The sequence below is a fragment of the Micromesistius poutassou genome, assembly GCF_964030765.1.
Source record: "Micromesistius poutassou genome assembly, chromosome: 3".
Taxonomy (NCBI): domain Eukaryota; kingdom Metazoa; phylum Chordata; class Actinopteri; order Gadiformes; family Gadidae; genus Micromesistius; species Micromesistius poutassou.
In genome coordinates this window covers 11,263,289-11,286,690 of record NC_140273.1, presented here as the reverse complement: position 1 = coordinate 11,286,690, position 23,402 = coordinate 11,263,289, and the positions used below count along the sequence as shown (strand labels likewise).

Sequence of the window (23,402 nt, the reverse complement as noted above, 5' to 3'; positions counted from 1 at the left end):
TGATTAAGGGCAAAGGAAGCGATATAAACCGCTCAATGTGATAACAAGGCTGAAGCGATGATCGACATTAGGCAGACACATTTATAATCGGTCGCATTTTTCTTGATAACATTTCACTGTATACTTTCAGCATCCATGTATCCAATGTCGATGAAGCAGCGATCTGATAGGCCTACGAAGCAAAACAATCAGGTTTCAGATGTATTCAGTGTGGGTGCTGCTGGAGGCTCTTTACGCACACAATCACATTAGGCTGTTATGGTTACGTCATCGCCCACAGTCGGTGGGCGAGATTCTCCAGCGATACAGTACAACAACACATCATCATCATCATCATCATCATCCTCTTCTTCAACGCCGCTTACTGCGGCTCGGCTCGTGCTTCCCGGAGCCAGATGGAGCGTGAGAACGGTACCGCGTGCACGTGACCAGGGCTCGCTGCTGGAGCGAGCGCCTTGTTCACACCGCATCATGGCTGCGGAAGCTGCGGTCTCCCCCGGCGGAGCCTCCGCTGCCTTCTTCTCCACCCCCGGGGCTCGGAGCTCCCCGTCCTGCCTTCTGCTCCTGTCCCTCGGCCTCGCCTCTCTCCTGCTCCCGGCTCAGTCCCACGGGCTGCTGGGCTTCCGTCCGGAGGAGACCGGGGGGGAGCTGTCCGTGGAGGACGGGGTGCTGAGAGCCATCGAGGGGACTCGCTTCATGCTGCGGGTGTACTACTCCACCTCCTCCCCGAGCCGGAGACTCAACCGCACCGCGGGCTCCTCCAGGGCCAGCAACGCCGCTCCGTGGATCGCCTTCATCGAGGAGCCGAGTCCCGGGAGAGAGGGGCAGGTGCACCCCAAGCGGAACATGTGCATGGACAAGACCGCCCGGACGTCCGACATCGAGGTGCTGGGCTCGTTCAAGTCGGCCTCGAGCCAGAACTCGGTGCTGGTGGAGCTCCTGGCCAAAGACCTGCGGCGCGGGGAGAAGATCAAACACTACTCCATGTGCGCGTTCGACGGCTCCAAGTGGGAGCACTACCGCACGCGGGACTTCTGGGTGGCAGTGGTGGAGCGCTCGGCTGTGCCCAACCTGTGGCTGCAGGTGCTGGTGTCGGTGCTGCTGCTGTGTCTGTCCGCGCTGTTCAGCGGACTCAACCTCAGCTTGCTGGCACTCGACCCGGTGGAGCTGCAGGTGCTGCAGAACAGCGGCACGCACACCGAGCAGAACCACGCGCGGAGGATCGAGTCCGTGCGTCGCCACGGCAACTACGTGCTGTGCACGCTGCTGCTGGGCCACGCGCTGATCAACGCCGCGCTGGCCGTGTGGATGTGCCAGATCCTGGGCATGACGTGGCAGTCCACCGTGCTCTGCGCGTTCGGCATCTTTTTCATCGGCGAGATCCTGCCGCACTCGGTGGCCTCCCGCCACGGCCTCGCCATCGCCTCCAAGACCATCTGGGTGACGCGCGTGCTGATGGTGCTCTCTTTCCCCGTGTCGTACCCCATCAGCAAGCTGCTTGACCTGGTGCTCCGACAGGAGATCTCCAACTTCTACACGCGGGAGAAACTCCTGGAAATGCTACGCGTGACCGACCCGTACCACGACCTGGTCAAAGAGGAGCTGAACATCATCCAAGGCGCGCTGGAGCTGCGCACCAAGACGGTGGAGGACGTGCTCACGCCGCTGGGCGACTGCTTCATGCTGGCGTCGGACGCGCTGCTGGATTTCAACACTATGTCGGAGATGATGCAGAGCGGCTACACGCGCATCCCCGTGTTCGAGAACGAGCGCTCCAACATCGTGGACATCCTGTTCGTCAAAGACCTGGCGTTCGTGGACCCGGACGACTGCACGTCCCTCAAGACCATCACCCAGTTCTACAAGCACCCGCTCCACTGCGTCTTCAACGACACCAAACTGGACGCCATGTTGGAGGAGTTTAAGAAAGGTAAAGTGTGGGATGGGAACTGGGGCGGGAGTTCGTTGCCAAGTCCTCAAGCTCTGGTTTGTTGTTCTTTACCAGTCATGGAATTCTTAGAATCTTCCCCATGATAATTGAGTGGTTTTTGTACTTGTTTCACCATCGGGCCTTTTCTGTTTTTCTAACTTTTTATCTTCAATTACCATGAAGAGTCATCATCGGTCATCATAGGGCGCACGTTTGGCTAGTGTGAGCACGCCATCCGTACTCAAGTACGGGGGGGGGGGGGGGGTCGTACTTGAGTACGGTACAGGGCAACTTTGCCTAGTGTGAGTGCGCCCATACTGACCGAGTCTACGTAAACGTTTCCGTTTGGCGCTCTCTGTGTCTTCAAGATGGGTGCGGCCTTTACTGCCCAATCACAGACCGCCTCGATTCTGCCGAGTCAGCATTATGACGCCCTCATGTTGTTGTTTTTTTCAACAACACACACGCACAGGCACGCACAGGCACGCACACACACACACACACACACACACACACACACACACACACACACACACACACACACACACACACACACACACACACACACACACACACACACACACACACAGCGAGCCATCCATTACTGTATGCCACCTATAGAGACCATGTAGTGCACTATTTGCTGTCTAGTTAACTGTTTGCCTAATCGTGTGTTGATTCATTGATTTTGCAACAAGCTAAAGGAGGCATCGGCTGCCGAAAATCCCAGCATGAAAACAGCCATAATTCTACATCCTGTGTGATACTGGCAGCTGAATGGACCCACAGGAGGTTAAAGGGTCCTCTCTGTCTCTGTCGTCTCATCGCTGTGCTGTGCAGTCTACCCTGTGCTGTCAAAATGTGAGCACACAGAGGACAAAGCTGTTCACAGGATGTTATGGCTGAAACTCTCACCTTTTACAGCCTCTGCCCCTCCCCCTTCTCCTCCTCCTCCCACCACCCTCCCTCTCCTCCCTTCCACCCCCCCTCTCGCCCCCTCCATCTCCCTAACCCCATTTACCCTCGTCCTCCCCCCCTCCTCCCTCCATCCCTCCTCTCCCTCTCTCTACCTAAACCCCCCCTCCTTTCGGCTCTCTCTCTCCCCATCTCTCCTTCTCCCCTCTCTCCATCCCTCCCTCATCCCCCTCTCCTCTCTCCCTATCCCTTCCTCTCCCTCCAGCTCTCTCTCCCCCTGGCCTGCAACTCACTGAGTTGCCGGCCAGACTATTAAATGTGTTGGCTCTGAGTTGATTCTTCCACACAGCACCCAGTCTGTTTCTACACAACAGCCTCTTTCACACCGCTATTTGTTTACACACCAACTTACTGCATCGCAAAGAGGTGTGGGTGTGCGTGTGTGTGTGTATGTGTGTGTGTGTGTGTTGCTGTGGGCTGGAGTATACATACGTATACAGTACATTTTAAATAGGATAGAAATGTATGTATTAACTACTGACAATCAATTTGGGTTCAAGAGAAAACATAGTACTGACCTATGCATTTTTGCATTAAAAGAGATAGTTGCTAAGTACCAAAGTCAAAACTCCTCTGTGTTTCTTTGTTTTATTGACGCCTCTAAGGCATTCGATAGGATTAATCATGCCAAATTATTTGTTAAATTGCTTGAGAGAAATGTTCCTAAATATATTGTTAGAGTTCTCATATACTGGTATGCTCAGCAAACATTTCAGGTCAAGTTGGATGATGCTGTCTCTGCTCCTTTTCATGTGAGTAATGGGGTCCGGCAAGGAGGCATTTTATCTCCTTTTCTTTTTAATGTTTATATTGATGATTTGTCAAAACAATTGAATGAATGTAAAACAGGCTGTATTGTGGGAAACCAAGTTGTCAACCATCTCATGTATGCTGATGACCTTGTTGTACTCTGTCCATATACTGCAGGATTACAACAAATGCTAAGAATATGTACACAATATGGCAGAGAATTTGACATTAACTATAATGCTAAAAAAAGTAAGGCCATGGTAGTGAGATCTAGGGAGGACAGGAAATCGTCCTTTCCTACTTTTTATCTCTCTGATGGCTCCTTAGAAATGACGAAGGAACTAAAATATCTTGGCCATGTCTTTTCTGATGATCTCAGAGATGACAGTGACATCCGTTGTCAGTGCTGTAAAATATATGCACAGGCCAATATGCTGTTAAGAAAATTTTCTGTGTGTTCTGTTGATGTCAAATGTGCTCTGTTCAGGGCCTATGTCACCCCCCTGTATACAGCTCATCTCTGGTCTTCCTACAGAGTGAAAAGTATGCAGAGGCTAAAAGTGGCTTATAATGACGCCATGAGGTTGTTGCTACGTGTTCCTAGGTGGCACAGTGCCAGCCAGTTATTTGTATCTTCTAATGTACCAACTTGTCCGGCATTGTTGCGTAAGCTGATGTTCAATTTCATGTGTCGTTTGGACCTATCTGATAACTGTGTTATCAAGGCCTTAACCTGCCCCATGATGGGATATCGGCTCACATCCAGGCTTCGCAAGCACTGGCACAATAATTTGCACCGTTTCTTTTAAACTAACAGTGACAAATTACTGTATTTTATATTAATTGTTTGGCTGTTTGTCTACTTGGTTTTGTCTTGTATGTTAAGTGTGTATGTGTATGAGAGTGGACCACTTTTTCGAGTCCATAATAAAGATTATTATTATTATACTGTATGCAGTATAGCATGGTGTATGTTGTATAGTAGCATATACTATAGTATACTGTTCATAGAGTATGCCTTGTATGCACAGTTATGTATTTGTATTGCGTTTCCACTGTATGCAGCATAAACCCTTTGCAGAGGCTGGTGGGAGGATGGAGGTCTGAATGGCCCAGTGTCTGCAGTGCAGTCTTATTCCGCCCTCCTCCTGCTTCTTTGTGTCTGTCCCTCAGTCCCTCTCCAACTTGTCTCTACAGCTATTATATATATTATATAAATATATATAATGTGACAGTTTGATTGAACTTGGGTACTCTTGGGTATGGAAACAGAGCACAAGCAGCGTCAATGTATGTACAGTATGTCTATGGTCCTGATAGCTTCACTCCTTGTGGAGGGTCTTTGGCATCAAGGCCCTCCACAATATGTATACCTGTGTGTGTGTGTGTGTGTGTGTGTGTGCGTGTGTGTGTCTCTACATCTCTATCCATCTCGCCAAAGGTTTTAATCTCTCCTCTCTCTTTGTCTCTCTCTATCTCTCTGTGTCTCTCTCCGTCTCGCTCTCTTTCTCTCTCCATCGCTCTGTCTCTCTCTCCATCTCTCTCTCTGGTGATGCTTCTTGTTTATCTATATTGTTCCTGAATCCTGTGAGTAAGCAGCATCACTTCGTCAGCATCAGCGTCAGTATTGACTAACGATTACAGTCTCTTCATTATCACCCTCTACCTTATTTAGATTACATTATACTCTACAAATGGTATTATCCTGTAGAGTTAACCATGTGAATGTTTAAAAAGTAATTCATTAATTCAGTCAGTATGGCTGCTATCATTGCTTTGGTCCAACTGTCTTGTGACTGGCTAATGCTCTGGTCCATCTCTCTTGTGATTGGCTGTTGCTCCAGGTAAGAGTCACCTGGCGGTGGTCCAGCGGGTGAACAACGAGGGGGAGGGTGACCCCTTCTATGAGGTCATGGGCATCGTGACCCTGGAGGACGTCATAGAGGAGATCATCAAGTCTGAGATCCTGGATGAGACTGACCTGTACAGTATGTTTACACAAACACACACACACACACACACTCAAACTCACTCTCACTCTCACTCTCACTCTCAAACTCACTCTCACACTCAAACTCACACACATGCACAAACCTCTAAAGTATGTATACAGCCATGAAGCCCTGTTGAAGCTTTATAACTATTTGTATCTGTATAACTCTGTACTTGCACCCACAGTAGATGCATTTCCCTAGCTGTCTACAGTGGTGTGTGTGTGTGTGTGTGTGTAGCTGATAACCGCACCAAGCGCCGTGTGTCCCATCACGAGCGGAAGCAGCAGGACTTCTCAATCTTCAAGCTGTCGGAGAACGAGATGAAAGTGAAGATATCCCCACAGCTTCTGCTGGCCACACACCGCTTCCTGTCTACAGGTACCCACTTTCTGTCTACATACACACACTCACTTCCTGTCTACAAGTACTCCCTATCTGTTCACAGGTACGCACTCCCTCTGGAAGTTGCTCACTTCCTGTATACGCACACTCACCTTCTGTTTACATACACTCACTTTGTGGCTGTGTTCCGAAGTGGAGGCTGCAGCCTTGCTAGAACACTTCCTTGCGAGTCGCGTTCTATGGAGATGAGGCTAGAGCGCCGCCTAGTGTTTGTGAGCGTTCAGTGTTGAGAGTTTGGAACGACTTTCTAGTGTGGAAGTGCTTTCGCTTCCGCTTTTTAATACTGCTCCAGTGGTATATATTTTAATATTTAAATTGTTGAAATTGTTATTGGCGACAGTAGTTTGAACACCAGCTACGTACATATTAAAACAAATCAATCCGTCGAAATATAGCCTATCATTACAAAAACGTTTGAAAAAAATCACACAGGTCTTTAAGCTTAAATTTTTGCATTTACATGATGAATCTATAAAAAGCAATACAGCACAAAATATTTCTGAAAACTTTCAAATAACGTCACTTGTGTGAAGCCCAGCAGCATGTGTATTGCTTTGCATCCACAAATTTTAAATACCCCACGCAGCATGTGAACGCAGAGGATTGTGGGTATTTTTGCTTGTTGAGATCCAGCGATGCATCCATGAAAATTCTCGTAATTCTCAAAAACAAAGGACGTGGAAAGGCGAGAGTGTCCTCAACATTGGAACAGTACTTGGCGGTTGAGCATTCTTCCTTCACATTGGGAAACACAGAGGTGCTCACTTCCTTTCCCCAAGTAATCCAATCCAAAAATGTAAACAGTGAAATAGTGTCAACGTAATTAGGATTGTCTCTTTCTCTCCTCTTCCCCCTCTCTCCCAACCTCCTCCCCTCTCTCCCCCTAGAGGTGGAGCCCTTCAAGCCAGCCCACCTATCAGAGAAGATCTTGCTGCGGCTGATCAAGCACCCCAGCGTCGTCCAGGATCTAAAGTTTGATGAGAAGAACAAGCGGGCACCGCAGCACTTCCTGTACCAGCGGAACAAACCCATTGACTACTTCCTGCTCGTGCTACAGGTAACCAACTCTGCCGGAACCTTCCGAACCAAACCAGCACATTTAATAAATTAGAAGTTTACATCTACGACTTTACGACTCCTTTTAACTTTAATATTCTTGACTAAGATGCAACTTATCTGAAGACTGTGTGTGTGTGTGTGTGTGTGTGTGTGTGTGTGTGTCAGGGTCGAGTGGAGGTGGAGTTTGGGAAGGAGGCTCTGAGGTTTGAGAATGGAGCGTTTGCATATTATGGGGTGCCAGCTATCATGCCAACAGGTACCCCAGGTACACACAAACACACACACACACACACACACAAACTTCAACCTGCCCATGGTCATAGGTCAAATTATTTAAATATGTATTACTTCGTCTAGTTTTTAAATCTGTGCCGTGAGTTGTTCCAGTGATATTCACACCCAGGCTCGGTTCTCCAGTCCACAGATCCCCTTCTCGCAGCAGTGGTTTGGACCGCTCCGAGTCCATGCTGTATGGAGGCAGCATGAACCAACTGAACGGTGGGGGGAGCGCCTACCTGCCCGACTACTCTGTCAGACAGCTGACCCCCGTCCAGGTCATCAAGGTGAACACTAGCCCTGCTCCCAGCACAAATTACAGCTGACTGGAGGCAGGAGAGTCTAGTGGTCAGGGTGTTTCACTCCCAGACCAGAGGTTTCTCAATGTATGCAGTCTACCTACAGGCATAATAGGTGTACATTATTTTCTAAATATTAGAGATTGAGTTTTAGTTTGGACTTAGATCATTCATGAAGTGGAAAGCTATGATCAACTTGAAGCTTAACCAATCTTCAACATAACAGGTGTTCAAACTGTATGTTTTGTTTCAAATGGTCCAAAAATATGAAAAACATGACACAATGCTGTGAACATGAATCAAGTGTTCCTGGTCATGTTGTGGACACTGTATGTGTATTTATTAACTTCGTAGAGACTGACAGGGATAATTTCTTCAGGCACATGACATGTAGCAGCAGGTGGGAGTTAGGGGCACCTTGCTCAAGGTGTCCATGGGTAGGCTGCAGACATGGGGGATGGAACCAAGAACCCTAACCACCACATCCTCCTGCCCCTAGTTGCTAGAGATACTAACACCTCCTGGCTCGCCTCCGTTCCATCAGATCACAAGGAGCCACTACCAGAACGCCCTGACCGCCACCCGCATGGACACCTCCCCCCAGACACCAGAACCTGACCTCCCCCCAGTGCTGGAGCCCCCCACCCCCGAGCACGGCTCCACCCTCATGCCCCCCCCCAGGGATACGGGACGGCCCACCTCGGCCCGGAGCAGGGGGCAGCAGTCAAGCGTCCCGCACAGCACCTCCCTGCTCAACGAGAAGAACCGCATCGTCCGTGAGTATAGGACCAGACCCCCACCAGAGCCCTAGACCTATTCTAGACCTCCTCTAGACTCCAAGACCCACAGCAGACTCCTAGACCTCTTCTAGACCTCCTCTGGACCTCCTCCAGACCCTAGGACCTTCACCAGACCCTAGACCTATTCTAGACCCCCTCTAGACTCCAAGACCCACAGCAGACTCCTAGACCTCTTCTAGACCTCCTCTCAACCTCCTCTAGACCCAAAGACCTGTGTGTGTGTGTGTGTGTGTGTGTGTGTGTGTGTGTGTGTGTGTGTGTGTGTGTGTGTGTGTGCAGGAAGTAAGTCAGACGGTCAGAAGAGTCCCAGTGACTCAGTGTTCCTGAGGATGGATGAGATCCCTTACATCAAGGAGGACCGGTCTGAGAGCCAGGACACAACAGGTACACACTTTGGCTGTGTCCCAATTCAGGGGCTGCATCCTTCGAAGGACGCATTTGAAGACCGCATACGTCACAGCGGCGCGTCAAGTGCCGTCCCATTTCGAAGGGTCCTTCGAATGCGGCCGAGATATGCAGCCTTCGTTCCCCGGGTTTGAAGGACGCATCGGGTGCATCCTTCACGGCCCGACGTATCCCAACATTCATTGCGCGTTGGATATTTTTTCAGAAATGGCAGCAGCTGCAGCGAATACATATTTAATGACAAAACGTGTAAAAACATTTTTTAAATATAAAAGTAAGGTTGGGACCATTTTAAATATGTAAATTTATTCAAATTTTATTAGTCTATTTAGTCTATATAGTTTATTTAGTCAAAGTTCAATGACATTAACGCTAGACATATAACGTTAAACTAATTAACGTTAAGCCGACGTCCTCTCTTCCTCTTCACCCGCCGGCTCCAGCGGTGAATCTTCTCCCACTCCTCCAATAAAAGATAAAACATAACCAATACAATTATGATTTCTGGCTCCATATTTCTCCTCCGCTGTCCGGTTTGAACCGCAGCTGTCAGGGTTGCTAGGAGACAGGAGCGGCGCGTGGTCACGCAAGGTAAAGGACGTTAACGGCTGGTTATGCAATCCGGAAACGCTCCGTAGGCCAGACCGTCCCATTCCACAACGCTCGTTCGGCCTTCGATGCAGCCTTCGCGGTCTACGAAGGCTGCATCCTTCGAAGGACGCGTCCTTCGAAGGATGCAGCCCCTGAATTGGGACACGGCCTTTGACTACAAACTGCCTTTACACAACCATGTACCCTCTCGGACTACACACTGCCTTTACACAACCATGTACACACTCTGACTACACACTGCCTTTACACAACCATATACACACTCTGACTACACACTGCCTTTACACAACCATATACACACTCTGACAAAACACTGCCTTAACACTACCATATACACACTCTGACTACACACTGCCTTAACACAACCATATACACACTCTGACTACACACTGCCTTAACACAACCATGTACACACTCGAACTACACACAGCCTTAACACAACCATATACACACTTTGACTACACACTGCCTTTGCCCAACCATCTACACACTCTGACAAAACACTGACTACACACTCTACACACTCTAACTACACACTGCCTTTATGCAACCATCTGCACACTCTACACTCACTATACACAATCATCAACACACTAACTACACTGACTGGACACAACCATGTGTACACACTACACAGCCTCTATACACACACACACACACACACACACACACACACACACACTCTACACACATTTTCTATACACTGTCAGCTTGAGCAAAAAATCCTCCTGATCCTCCTCATGTTACATCATGTTTCTAATTGGCCTGGTTTATGTTGTTGGGAAGCATATTCTGAGCCTTTTAAACAACCTTCTCTTCTCCCCTCCCTCCCTTTCCTCCTCTGCTCTCCTCTCTCTCTCTCCATCCCTTCCTTGCATCCTCCTCCTCAGAAACATCTTCTGTTCCCATGGAGACGGACACTTCCCCCTTTATCAGTGCTCTGTCGCTGAGCGGCTCAGAGGACACACTGGGCAAGAAGCTGCTGCTGAAACTCAGTCAGTCACACACACACACACACACACACACACACACACACACACACACACACACACACACACACACACACACACACACACACCATGGTAAGGAGCTGCTGCTCAAACTCAGTCAGTCACACACATATGCACAATTGTGGAGTGTGGAGTTGCTGTGAAACAGTTCTTTCACTCAGCCTCTTTACTAATGTCTCTCTCTTACTCAATAGTTCTCTCTCGCCCTCTCTCTCACACACACTCTCACTCTCCCTCCCTCTTTCTCCTCCACTTAGTCTCCTTCTATCACCCGCCCTTCTCTCTATGTAAAGAGAAACCCTATTTTGCTTTCTCTTCCCAGTTAGTTTTAGAATATATTATATACCAAATATAACATCTGAACAACTTTTTCAGATGATCTTTGTCTAATTATGTTTGTCTTATATAATACATTGTATATATGTTGATGTTAATTACTCAACGCTTTGCACTTAAAGTGATTTTAGTGACTGTTTTAAATCAGCCAGTTTAAAGAAACTAGTTAAACTGATTTTCAAACCAGCTAGTTTACTCTAGCCGGTCAGAACTGCTCTTAACCAGCCTGTTCAGGTCAGAAGGTAAACGTTGTTCTCCTTGTCTCTCCAGGTCACAAAAAGAGGAAAAGGTCTAGAGAAGGAGATAAAACCCCAGAGGACTTCGCTGAACAGCCACTGGTGAAGACCTAGCGGGGTGAGGGCCCTCTCTGAGCAGCCCCTGGTGAGGACGAGGTGAGGGCCCTCTCTGAGCAGCCTCTGGTGAGGACGAGGTGAGGGCCCTCTCTGAGCAGCCCCTGGTGAGGACGAGGTCAGGGCCCTCTCTGAGCAGCCCCTGGTGAGGACGAGGTGAGGGCCGATCCTGGAGACAGAACGGAGAGTTCCCTTTTTAAGAAGAACATTATCAGGATGAATCTGCGTGGCTGTGAGAAACAGAGGAATCCGCTGGAACGGAGTTAAGTGATTATATGAATTTCCGGAAGACGTAATTTTTCTAAAGATATCGAAAGACAAGAAACGGGCAAGGGACAAGGGACGTGTTTATATTTTTATACACTACGTAGTCTGTTCACATTTAAAAGACACTTTACGCTACTTAAAGACACTTTAAGACTTGTATATTGAGCAGCTATTTTTTTGTCCTAGCATTAGCATGGGTAAGTCGTGCCTGCTCGGGTATAATCTACTGAAACAAGTTCCTTTATAAGTTAACTCTCAGTTGAACCCAGCTCCTCCGTGTTAGGAATCTTCAAAGCACCTTCTTTTTCTAACAAGCCCCCTTATGTGATGTACCGCTGGGTCTTTCAGCATGCTCATACACCGTCACATTGACACATACATACACACACCTACACATACAGCTGCACAGCTGCACACATCTACACATGCACACACCTACACCTGCACATTGACATACACCTACACCTGCACCTGCACAGTTACACACCTGCACAAACACATACATACACCTGCACAGTGAAACACACATGCACATACACACACCTACACCTTCACAGTGAAACACACCTGCACATCCATCGCCACATTTACACAAAACTACACTTGCATAGTAACACACATGCACATACAACTGTACAGTGACACACACACCTGGGTTTATGTATAACAGTTCACTAACAGACATTTGAAAAATGTATTTTAAATAACAAATACATTTATATTTGCTAATGAATACCAATGAATGTAATGCTAAATAATTGCTGTGCTATTAAATCTTCATCATCTCCAATAGTTCGACTGCATGTTCCATGATGCCTTTCTTTGAGCAAGCAATAGAAGTGAAAGACAATTATCCAAACAAACACATAATCTGTGTTCAAACGTTTCACACCTCCACTTTGTGTCCCGCTTTGAAGAGATCACCTTCATCACTGCATCCATCCGAACCCTTACCCATATCCACACATCGTAGCTATCTTTCAGACACAGCTGCTGACTACTCTGATGGCTGAGGTGCTGTGTAGAATATATGGGCACAACATGATGGTGTTTTTTTTCATGGTGATCTATCATTCATTAACAAGCAAACAAAATCAAAAGTGCAATATGAATAAAATGTATATTATTATTAAGTTATTTAAAGTTATTAAACAAATACCTATTTAAGAATCAATGCTTTTTGTTTTGCAATTCATCAAAACGCAAACTAGACTGACTGTTGTCTCTTACTAGCCGTCAATAACATGCTTGTGACATGCTACATAGTTCAGAAGTAGTTAGGTTAGTAATATAACTACTTCTGAACAACGTCTTTATTTTAGCAGACATTTGACTGAAGTATAGTATTTCAGATAAAGGTCATAAGGGAAAATGTGTGTGTGTGTGTGTGTGTTGGGGGGGTAGGTCTTGCTCAAGGAGGTCTAACAGAATAAGAACATTGTGCACCAAGAACCTTTAGTCTAGTACCAAACCACTAGACTCTCCAGGCTCCTCAACACCACTGCAGGAGAGGGTGTGTGTGTGTGTGTCTGTCGGAAGTAGATTTGTGCCACTGCACTGGTTGGAGGGGGGGGGCTGAGAAAGGTTACTGGATGGTGATTGGTGGAGAAGTAGGAGGGGTTGTTCTTGTGAAGTCGACTATTGATTTACATATAAAAGGTGTGTGTAAGGGAGGTGTGTGTGTGTGTCTGTGCAGTATGTCAGATCTGCTGAGTCACTTTGCTGCATTGGAGCATAGGCAGCAGCAAATCACAGGGCTAGTTTAGAGGTCAATCCAGTACCATTGATTCCCTCTGTCAACTCAGCCTGTTGTACAGCCAATCAGGAGAGGGGAAGAAGATGAGGATGAAGATGGTCAACAGGAATGCATCACATGCTCTCTGTTTTGTAGTCTCCTGCCCGGGGACTACAGACGTAAATTAGCTTATAGCTGACTCTGACACTGCTAATACACTGGGCATTGTCCCTGTCAAATAAACAAATAAATAATAAAAATAATAAATAATAATAAGATTTATGATTGTCATCACATGACATAAAAAGGTCCTATACGTCCCCTATATAGTTAACATAAAAATGAAAAATATATATCGAAGCATTTCCAGGTAGAACATTTAGGGTCGTGTGTTTCCTGTTGTCGACCACACACAGAAGAAATACAACGCACATAGTCCTAGCGGTTCAAATGAAATATTTATTTCAGCATATTCACAACATGGTGATAGAGGTACAACACGGCACAGTGTGTGTGTGTGTGTGTGTGTGTGTGTGTGTGTGTGTGTGTGTGTGTGTGTGTGTGTGTGTGTGTGTGTGTGTGTGTGTGTGTGTGTGTGTGTGTGTGTGTGTGTGTGTTGAACCGTGATGAGGACCATTTTGTTCACTGCAGCAGTACTTCTGAAACATAATGACGTGATCATGAGGTGGTGGCGGTCCTGGTTTTGTTCAACGGTGGCACAGAAACACAATCACGTGGATATTATCTAGGGTTACGAGACCTTTTCACACAGCCGGTTACAAACTCTAACTCTAGGAACATTCTCATTAGCATTCAGCTATTCCAGTATTATTATTGTTTTTCATTATTATTCTGACTTTACCTATAGTTCGTCTGGCCTATAGTCCACAAGACATGTAGTGGTTCATGTGTTGGCTCGGGCAGGCCTGGCGCTACTTTAAGTGCTTCGACGACAGAGATAATGTTGAGCGTTGTTCTCTATGTTCATTTACCCACCAACTATTACAGTTTCTAAGAAGGCCATCTCAGAAAAAAAACATGACTAGGTAAAATAGCACCTGAACCAAGAGCCGGAGCTCTTGTCGTTCAGCCAACAGTGTGGTTAAAAGGAGGCCCGTGAGGGTGAAATGTGTGTGGCCACTCCTGCCCAAGGCCATGGGGACACGTGTCCATAGGCCGATGGCTGCAGTGTACATGTAATATGAGCAAAAAGGTCAAGGCCTGACGTGGAGCATTGAGATGGCTTCATGGACTATACAGTACTTCGTTAGCCCTCTCTATACTGGCAGCTAGAAGTCATTTTTATTCTTTCCCGGATTAAATGTTTCCTGAATGGAATCGTGGAGGAGAGACAAACCGGGAATTACATGGACCAGTTCACTGTGACCTGCCGGATTAATTGCACATTCCCAACTACAGTAAGACCTTTCCCCTGCCTCAACACCCAGCAAGCATGTAGCAGAACAGAGGGACAGCAGGGTTCAACCAATCGGAAGAGAGGGCACACAAGCACACAGAGAAGACACGGTGGTTAATGTGGTGGAGTAGAAGTGGGGGTGGGAGTAGGAGGGGAAGGGGTAGCGATAGGGGTGGGGGTCGTGGCTGGGGGTTTACTGGATGCTGGTGACGGTGTCGTGGATGGACTGGGCCACGTAGTCGATGTTCTTGGAGGTCAGACCGCACATGTTGATGCGGCCGCTGGCCATCAGGTAGACATGCTTCTCTTTGATCATGTACTCCACCTGCTTGGCTGTGGGAGAAAGGGGAGGGAATCCTCACTGCCTGTCTCTGTTCCAGACGCATCAATGCCGTTGAAAAGTCTAAAGAGATCTACTGATACTAAACATATAACTTTGAGCCAGGGAACATGCCTGTTCTAAACTGTGGACAACTAACTGTAGCATAAACTGTTGTTGATATAAGTGTTGATATGGTAAATAACAGCACTGGTATATTTAACTATCCATGTATCACTCCGCTTTACAGGCGTTTATAAAAACTGTAAATGAGCCTACATTAATGATTGTATACAGTTAACTCATTGGAATCACACAGTCATGTAGTGTTCTCCTCAGTAACACCACCTGCTGTCGGTGTCAGGGTGTTTTGGGCGTGCGTGACTTACGGTTGAGTCCGGTGAAGCTGAACATGCCGATCTGCTGGGTGATGTGGTCCCAGGTCCCTGGGGTGCCCAGAGCCTGCAGCTTGGCCTTCAGCTGGTCCCTCATCAGCAGCACCCGGTCGGCCATGGTCTTCACGTTGCCCTTCCTGCAGGGAGCAGAGAGAGGAGAGTCACTTGTGGTCACGCTCGGTACATGAGTGTGACAGATCATTATGCTGATCTGGTCATCATCAGAGCCGGGGTCGGACGTCTGGCACGTGTGTTTCTAGGGACACCTTGGTTCTTAGCTGGTTACCACTATAGCTATTTAGTTATTCAGCAGACGCTTTTATCCAAAATACACTTGCATGTGGGGTTGAACGATGCTGAAAGAAAGGTATCATTTATGTATTGCGATTAACAGATTAATAAATCGATTGTGTATGAAAAATGTAAATAACAGAATTGAGTTGAAACTGTTTTTAATTTGATTTTAAGGTAACAGGCTTACAACATCTTATTTATTCTTGTTTTTATCATTAGCATAACATTTTTTGATTTTAATAAATCATTAAAAAATATATTAATGTAATCGCAACATTCAAAATTAGCTGGATGCAAAAATCATGACTTTGATTAATGTGCAATTAATTGTGCAGCCCTGAGAGTAATCAAAGCCCTATTAAAAATAAGAGCTGCACGACCTAGTTTCTAAAAACAACTAGTAGGACAGAGTGGAGCGTAACCACAGCAACCACGGAAGAGGAGTCAGAGAACTTTAGTTGCACAACTTGTATTCTATATATTATATACATTAAATTAATGTTTGTAAACTGCGGTACCAGGGGTATAATGTTGAATATTAATGTTTGTAAACTAAAGTAATCAGTGTATACGATTGTATATTCTGTATGTTTGTAAACTAAAGTTCTGGGTGTGTAAGGTTGGATATTCTGTATATTCATGTTTGTCTACTAATGTACTAACCTTTTTTGATACAGAGCATCAAAAAAGGTTGTATATTTATATTGATTAATTCACGTTTGTAAACCAAAGGTTGTAAATTCTACAGATGTATCATGTTATATTAACTATATTCATAGTATTGGACATAGTAAGGGTTATATATCTATTCTGTTATATGTGTATTCTAAAAAAATGACACAACAGAATAGATCATTATTAGGTATAGTATGTATATTAAGCTATATTCTGTATATTGTATGATGATGATACAAAAGTACAACGTACCATTCAGCAAACAGCTCCGGGCAGTTCAGGGTCTTGCTGACGATGCGTGCGCCCTGGGACGGTGGGTTGGACCAGGTGGTCCGGACAATCTTCTCCATCTGGGACAGGATGCGGGTCAGGTTCTCGTTGTCCTTGGCAACCACGGTCAGGTTGCCCACCCTCTCATCTGGGAGGAAACGAGAGGAAGAGGTTTAGTGAGTGAGTGACTGATAATACGTCGAATAATGAGTATTATGACTTTTCTAAGTTCAAGGGAAGACAGTGATGACCAACAGTCAGTTGCGTGGATTGTAGGTTGTATTTTGTGCATTGTTTATACATCATATCCTATATCATGGTTCTTTCTATTCACATACAAAGCTTTGCGGGATGCTTTTCCACCTTAAACGCTTTGATAAAAGTGTTAAATATAAAACTTATCGTGAGACAAATAAGACATCCTAAAGCTAGATTATCAAACACTACCTGCTCCTTAATGACATGCATCTGAATTCACTGCAAGTTGCTTTGGGTAAAAGTGTCTGCTTATGAACTCAATGTATCCTCCCCTGCTCTCCTTCCGTCTCTACCTGCCCATAAGTGGCCGCTCTACTCACTGTAGAGGCCAAAGTTCTTGGAGAAGGACTGGGCCACGAAGAGCTCGAAGCCCTCGGAGACGAAGTAGCGGATAGCCCAGGCGTCTTTATCCAGACTGCCTGACGCAAAGCCCTGATAGGCCGAGTCGAAGAACACAAACAGGTTCCTCCTCTAGAGGGCGACAGGTGGAGACAAACAGAGACAGACGGTTAAGGTTGCGTCACTGCAACATAAGCAATGGTTTTGATTGCAAAAGTCCTATTAGTGTTGAATTGGTTATCTATTTCTATCTAGCCATGAGGATAAGCTAGTATGAAGACCGAACACAGGTATACTCTTTAGTCTGAATAGAAACTCTATATTTTCCAGCTCCGCCACTATCAGTCCTCCATTCTTTACCTTCATGACCTCTGCGATCTGCTTCCACTCGTCCTGGGTGGGGTCCGTTCCCGTGGGGTTGTGGGCACAGGCGTGTAGGACGAACACAGAGCACTCCGGAGCTTTCTGCCGACACAGGGACAGGAGAGAGAATATTAAAAAGAGGGGAACGCTGAAGAAGCTGAAAGTATACCCATTGGTCTTGTGGGGTGAGGGGGTTCCCTGTGGAGCCTAGATCAGGATTACCGCTTTGTAAAGGGGGGGGAACATCTTGCTTGGTTCTTTTCTAACACAATAGAGTACAGCCTCATACGCGTGTTGTGATTGCAACATCATTGGTCCAAGTGACGATACCAATGACGAAAATGGACCAATTACACATTTTGAAACTGATTTACAACAGAGTGTTTCCCTTTAAGTCCCACAAAGACACGCAGCGTAGCTCAACTACAGGCGCACTATTAGGGAGGGACTGTTGACCTAAATAGTTGCATGTCACAACACCCAAGTTATGCTAATCAACCCCTGCCTTGTCACCTCCAGGTCGTCAAGGAGACCGCTGATGTCCAGTCCCTTTTTGGCTCCGTCCCAGTAGTGGTAGGGGCGGATGTCCTTGAAGCCGGCGTCGGCAAACACAGCGTTGTGGTTCTCTGGGAGCCGCAGGGAGAGACGCATCATTAGCCAAGGTTTTGAACACTTGAATTTCATTGCCAGCCATTTGCCAACAATTTGATGGAGCAACCATTCTTTCATATGGTGATGTCAATGGAGGGCAGGAAAAAGCCTCATCTCGGATCCAGCAGTCTTACTACATTATAGCAGAAATGGCAAGGGCTGGAGTAACACCTTGTGCTCCGTTTCGTTCTGCCAAGCTATTCTACCAAAGAAAAGTCGTTCACCTAGTTGATGAATCTTTCAGAGGAGGCTTTTAAATTAGCATATTTGTACAGTGGCTTAACGTTTTAAAGACCCTTTTCCTTTTCCTTTTACTTAAGTCGTCGCAAGCCTATTACGCACTTACAAATCCCCACCTCCAGCGACATGATAAGTCCAAAACAAATATGAAGCAAAAGAAAGTGGAACCCAGATTTGAGGTAGGCCGGACCAGATCAGACACGACCACTCGGACCAGGGGACTGAGGTCCACTCACCCCAGGTGGGTGCGGAGACATAGATGGGCGTAGCGGTGTTGTTGGTGCCGTTGTACCAGCGACGAAGGAACTCCCCACCGATCCTCAGGGCCCCGGTACCACCCAGAGCCTGGACCGCTCCCACCTGTTGGAGGGAGACACGGGAGAGAACATGAAAACATTAAGAACCACAACTAAATAGATAGAAAGAATAAAAGAATAAGAATAAAACTATGAATAAATATCCAAACACAAAAACCCTCTCTAACATCACTGTGCACATAGCTCCTTCATTACAACACGTGCTGTTAAATGTATCACTATACTGGTCCACCCAACTGTCCAGTATTGTTGCGGGAACATGTGTGTAGGGTGTAGTATGTGGATTGTGTGTGGTTGATGGAAGATTTAAGAAGCCTCACCTGGCCCGAGTCAGGCTGAATAGACTCTTGGGCTGGGTGAGGCCGCACACCGGTTGGGCATCCCGAAATCAGGGTACACAGGTTAAATCAGCCATCACCACACACACTCAGGGAGAGCTCTGACATGCCAGGAGGGAACACCTGCTCTGCCTCCAAAACTGTACAACTTCTGCAACAAACTGGTTTCTACAACCACTACCTGTCCTGGTGTCAGAGGAGCCCAGTAAACAACCTAGGTAGCATGTGCCAGGAACCACTGCTACAGTTAAATGTTGTTTCTGCTTGTGATGTACAGTTTTGTGGAAAAACAAAAGTCCCCAAGCAGACAATAAAGTCTGAATAAATTACAATCCTGCATGCAGGATTGTGTACTAGGGATGTCACGAGAACCGATACTTCGGTACCAAGTCGATACCAAAATTCAAAAAACGTGACGGTACTCGTTTTTCTTAGTACCGTAGGTACCGAGGATGCAATTCCTCTGGACGTCACGTGGGCAGCATATACACCTACACAGGAACATGGAAGACGGCAGCTGCAGCGAGTGCGATGGCTCCGCCTCGACTCATCGATAAAAAGAATAACAAGAGTCTCGTCTGGAAGTACTTTGCGTTTGGAACGCTGCGCCGCGCGACTGTTTCAGACGGGACCCGTTTCAATGTTGCGCTTCTAAACACGCATGGTACGACTGCGTTCGGCATCACTTACTTGATGTTTTGATTGAAGATCGGCAGGTTGTAGTAGGTGCGGCGGTGAATGTGTGCGTGCGTGTGCGCGTGTGGTGTGTGTTGCGAGCGTATGCAATTTCAAAGTAAACAAACCAACTCAAAGCCGATGCATGCATCCAAAATTATTCGTTCAAAACCAAATAAACAAATCAAAAACAGCGTTGCTTATTCGCTTCAAATACTTTTTCTTTTCAAAACTTGGTTAATTAATACGGCGCGGTACCGAGCAGTTGAAAACAATGTTGGCGTCTCCTGTGGCTGCCTTGCGCACCTGCGTTATATTACTTAATATTAGGTTGGAAGTTATGTTTTAAACCCCGCCATGCACGCAAGTGTAAACGCCAGCCGCATAGCTGCATGACTGCCTGCTTTCAGTGCGTATTATTATTTTTTTATTATTATTACTTGAACGCTACATGCCACTGTTCTTTTTTTGTAATGTTAATAGTGGTTTATTTTTATTCATTACTTGAAGGCTACATGCCAGTGCCACTGTTTTTTGGAATGTTTAAATGTTTTTAATAAATAAAGTACATGGGATTTATTGTTTTGTTTTTGACCGTGGTATCGAATTGGGTATCGAGAATCGTGGAATTTCACTGGTATTGGTATCGACTACTAAATTTCTGGTATCGTGACATCCCTATTGTGTACTGCATTGTATTTGTATAGCCCAAACAGCCAACAGAAACCACCCGTCTGTGAAGCCATGGCTGAATCTACCAACATGCAGTTCATCTAACGGCCTATTGGTGACTTGCGGTTGTCGGATTTTGTCAAAAATTAGTTCAATCTCAAAATGCAAAGCCTTTTAGTTAGGAGCTCAGTGGCTCCATCTCCATCGTATATATTTTGAGAAAATCAAAGGCTTCATAACAGTTATGTGTAGACCAATGGGTGATGTCATTGGCTCTACGGCCATTTTTTTCCAGTCTATGGTATAGCCCTTAATCACAGTGACTTAAAGGGCTTGATCAACCTCTGATCAAAGTTTTAAAACCCACCCGGTTCTCCTTGATTGCTGGGCTGTCGTCTCCCAGAGCAACCTTGGACGAGGCTGAGCGGAACTCAGGGAGGCCCAAGATGGGCAGGTACTCATGGTTCAGGCTGCTGTCCTCCACGATCAGACGCTCCACCTTCTTCACCACCGGCAGTACCCAGGGCTGGCACTCATCTGTGCGGTATGCTGCAGAGGACAAAAAGGGTTTAATGGTTTCTGTTACAGCTTAGTATTTATGTTAAGCTAATAGAACTAGAATTGTCTTACTTATGCGACAGCCCACCTGATTTTACATGAGTAAAAACAATAACCATTGTATTGACTTGTAATGTTATGAAAAGTTTAAAAAGTTTAAGACAGAGAGGGAAAGAGAGGAAGATCAGACAGAAAGAAAGTAGTTAGGGAATAGTTTGCTAGGGAAAGAAAGAAAAACATGGTGAGGCATCTGGAGGTCACGCTGAGCAGTCTGTACAACTAGAAGCAGTGGGTGTGACCTTTAGATATACAGAGTGTATCAAATGACTGCACACTATTAACAAAATGCAGCTCTGAGGCCCTGAACTAGCCAAAACAAAACCTACAGGGACCAGCAGGACACGTTGACTTAAAGGGTAGGGTAAAGACCCCTGATTCAGCATGTGAGGCAAAAAAAAGTAGTAAGGGTATAAATAAAAACATGCTCATTGGGTTTCATAGGAGCAGGTGCATGGGGCGTTGTCAAAGGCTTTCGGCCATTTTAGCCCGAAGAAGCAGACCTGACGTCAAATTTAATAGAGAATTCCTGGCATTTAACAACAAAATGTATTTTAGTCCAAAATAAAAGGAATATTCACCACTTTGTGAGACTCAAACATAAGTGATATAGGGGTTTACTTACAGTTCAAACAGGTAACAATTATGTACACATACTTTACTACAAGACCATAGAGAAACCGACCATGACGTCAACAAGTCAACAAACACGTCAATAGCTTCATTCAAAATAAGAGAGAGAATTTCGAGTTTGGGATTAATAAAGTGAAACAATTCTTAATCTTACAATTTTAACCCTGATGTAAAAAAAATCAACAACAGACTCTTACAATAGTTTCTAGGTCAAGGTAATCATCACTGTATAATTAGAATGTATGATATTGGATAAAATCAGTTAATTGCAAAGGAATAGAGATGATGGTTAGGCTTATTAAATGTTCCAATATTACACTAACCCCACCCTGGTCAGGTACTTTAGACCACTCCATGGCATAAAGAAATATTCATTCATGAACTAAAGAAGCTTCGGCAGAACACAGACAAAAGCTTTCATTTTCAAATACTGTTCCGAAAGCTATTTGACAGCTCAAGCACCAGCTGTCACCTGGCGTTTAAACACCTGCCCAAATGATGCGGTCTAGAGTAGCTCCCCGACTTTAGCAATTAAATGGATGGATGTATAAGCACTATTACAACACTATTAAGTATCATAAAAGTACTTAAGTATCATTCTCTATGGAGTTAATGTCAACCAGTGAATGTATGCACAACACTTGACCCTGTCAGAGAGCTGCTAACTCACAAACACACCAAGGTCAAGCAACCCGCAGTACGTTTCTACAGCTCTGGTAGAATGAAGAAGCACAAATATAAATGTTTACGCAGCCACCACATCCCTTACAAAACAGAGCAAAACACAACGACCCTGCCGCACGTCAGAAGTCAGACAGCCCATAGCACGACTGCTAGGTGGCTAACCCACTAGCATTAGCAGGTAGCGGCCACTTGTCTTACCTCCTACTCCGAGATTCACCTTCTGGGGGTGGCCGTCCTCCCTGAAGTCCGCCGTCAGCTTGAACACGGCCACCGGAGGGGCCTGTGGGACCTCGCTGAATATGGACATGGCTGTGGGTGTGATCCCGGAGGAGAGGTGCTACAGGCAGAAGAAGGACGGTTCGATGCCGCTGAGATACGAGAGCAGGCCGGGTAGTTCAACCTTCAATACGCCGCTGTAGGACAGCGCTGTGCGAGTATCGACGCAGCCAATCCGGTTAGAGAACCGAAACGTACGGAACGTAGAGCCGGCCAATGAGGGCGCATTCTGCCACGGGTCAGAAAAATGACGGCTTCTTTTCAGATGATGAAGAAAGTTCAGGGTTTTTTTTGTTGTTGTTTTTTTAACATCTTTAACGTCATCCAACGTCCTTAACATCATTCACTCGTGTCAAATGTGTACAGATTCTGCTGTAATATGAATACAAATAATAAGGCAATAATGTAAACTGATAGCTGTCAATTTTAACTGTTAAATAACTATTCTTCCTTGTGACACCAAAAACCTTTCACTGATTGTTTATATTAATATTTATTACTCCATTGGGGTACAGATGTAACTAAATAAAAAGTGGAACCCAGTCTCCCCTCCAACCACCAGATGGCAATGTAACCAAAACTGTAGACATTGCTTTGCAGTGATTCAATACCTCTCTCTGCTGCACTTCAAAAATATATTACAATATGTTACATTGCATTGACTCTTCTCATTTTCATTATATTGTAATTCAAAAATATTTGAAATTGTGTTGTGTACATAAATACATGTACAGTGTACTGTATATTTTATGTCATTCTTTTGACTTTATT

At 45.8% G+C, this 23,402-nt stretch overlaps 2 protein-coding genes across 2 annotated transcripts; one reads left to right on the top strand and one right to left on the bottom strand.

Annotated features, from left to right (window-relative positions):
- Positions 1-471: 471 nt before the first annotated feature.
- On the top strand, positions 472-11,198 carry LOC311340051 (metal transporter CNNM1-like; the record flags this gene model as incomplete). Its single annotated transcript, XM_084464915.1, has 10 exons — positions 472-1,930; positions 5,500-5,643; positions 5,887-6,027; positions 6,939-7,108; positions 7,276-7,375; positions 7,498-7,673; positions 8,230-8,461; positions 8,765-8,869; positions 10,393-10,497; positions 11,119-11,198. 10 exons carry the CDS (start codon positions 472-474, stop codon positions 11,196-11,198), a joined length of 2,712 nt encoding a protein of 903 aa, XP_084321041.1.
- Positions 11,199-13,639: 2,441 nt separating this feature from the next.
- Positions 13,640-22,771, bottom strand: LOC311340984 (aspartate aminotransferase, cytoplasmic-like). Its single transcript, XM_084465900.1, has 9 exons — positions 22,554-22,771; positions 20,791-20,972; positions 18,658-18,781; positions 18,044-18,156; positions 17,528-17,632; positions 17,149-17,299; positions 16,553-16,718; positions 15,326-15,468; positions 13,640-14,950 (listed from the first exon to the last, which is right to left on the bottom strand). The coding sequence occupies exons 1-9, from the start codon at positions 22,660-22,662 to the stop codon at positions 14,811-14,813; spliced, it is 1,233 nt and encodes a 410-aa protein (XP_084322026.1). The 5' UTR covers positions 22,663-22,771; the 3' UTR covers positions 13,640-14,810.
- Positions 22,772-23,402: the final 631 nt, after the last annotated feature.

Excerpts from the sequence above, each read along its gene's own strand:
- LOC311340984 (XM_084465900.1), bottom strand. The coding sequence starts at position 22,662 with ATGTCCATATTCAGCGAGGTCCCACAGGCCCCTCCGGTGGCCGTGTTC. Across the intron at positions 17,633-18,043 it reads GTCTCCTTGACGACCTGGAG|AAAGCTCCGGAGTGCTCTGT; the intron begins GTGACAAGGCAG and ends CTGTGTCGGCAG. Across the intron at positions 14,951-15,325 it reads CAGCTTCACCGGACTCAACC|CCAAGCAGGTGGAGTACATG; the intron begins GTAAGTCACGCA and ends TTTCTCCCACAG.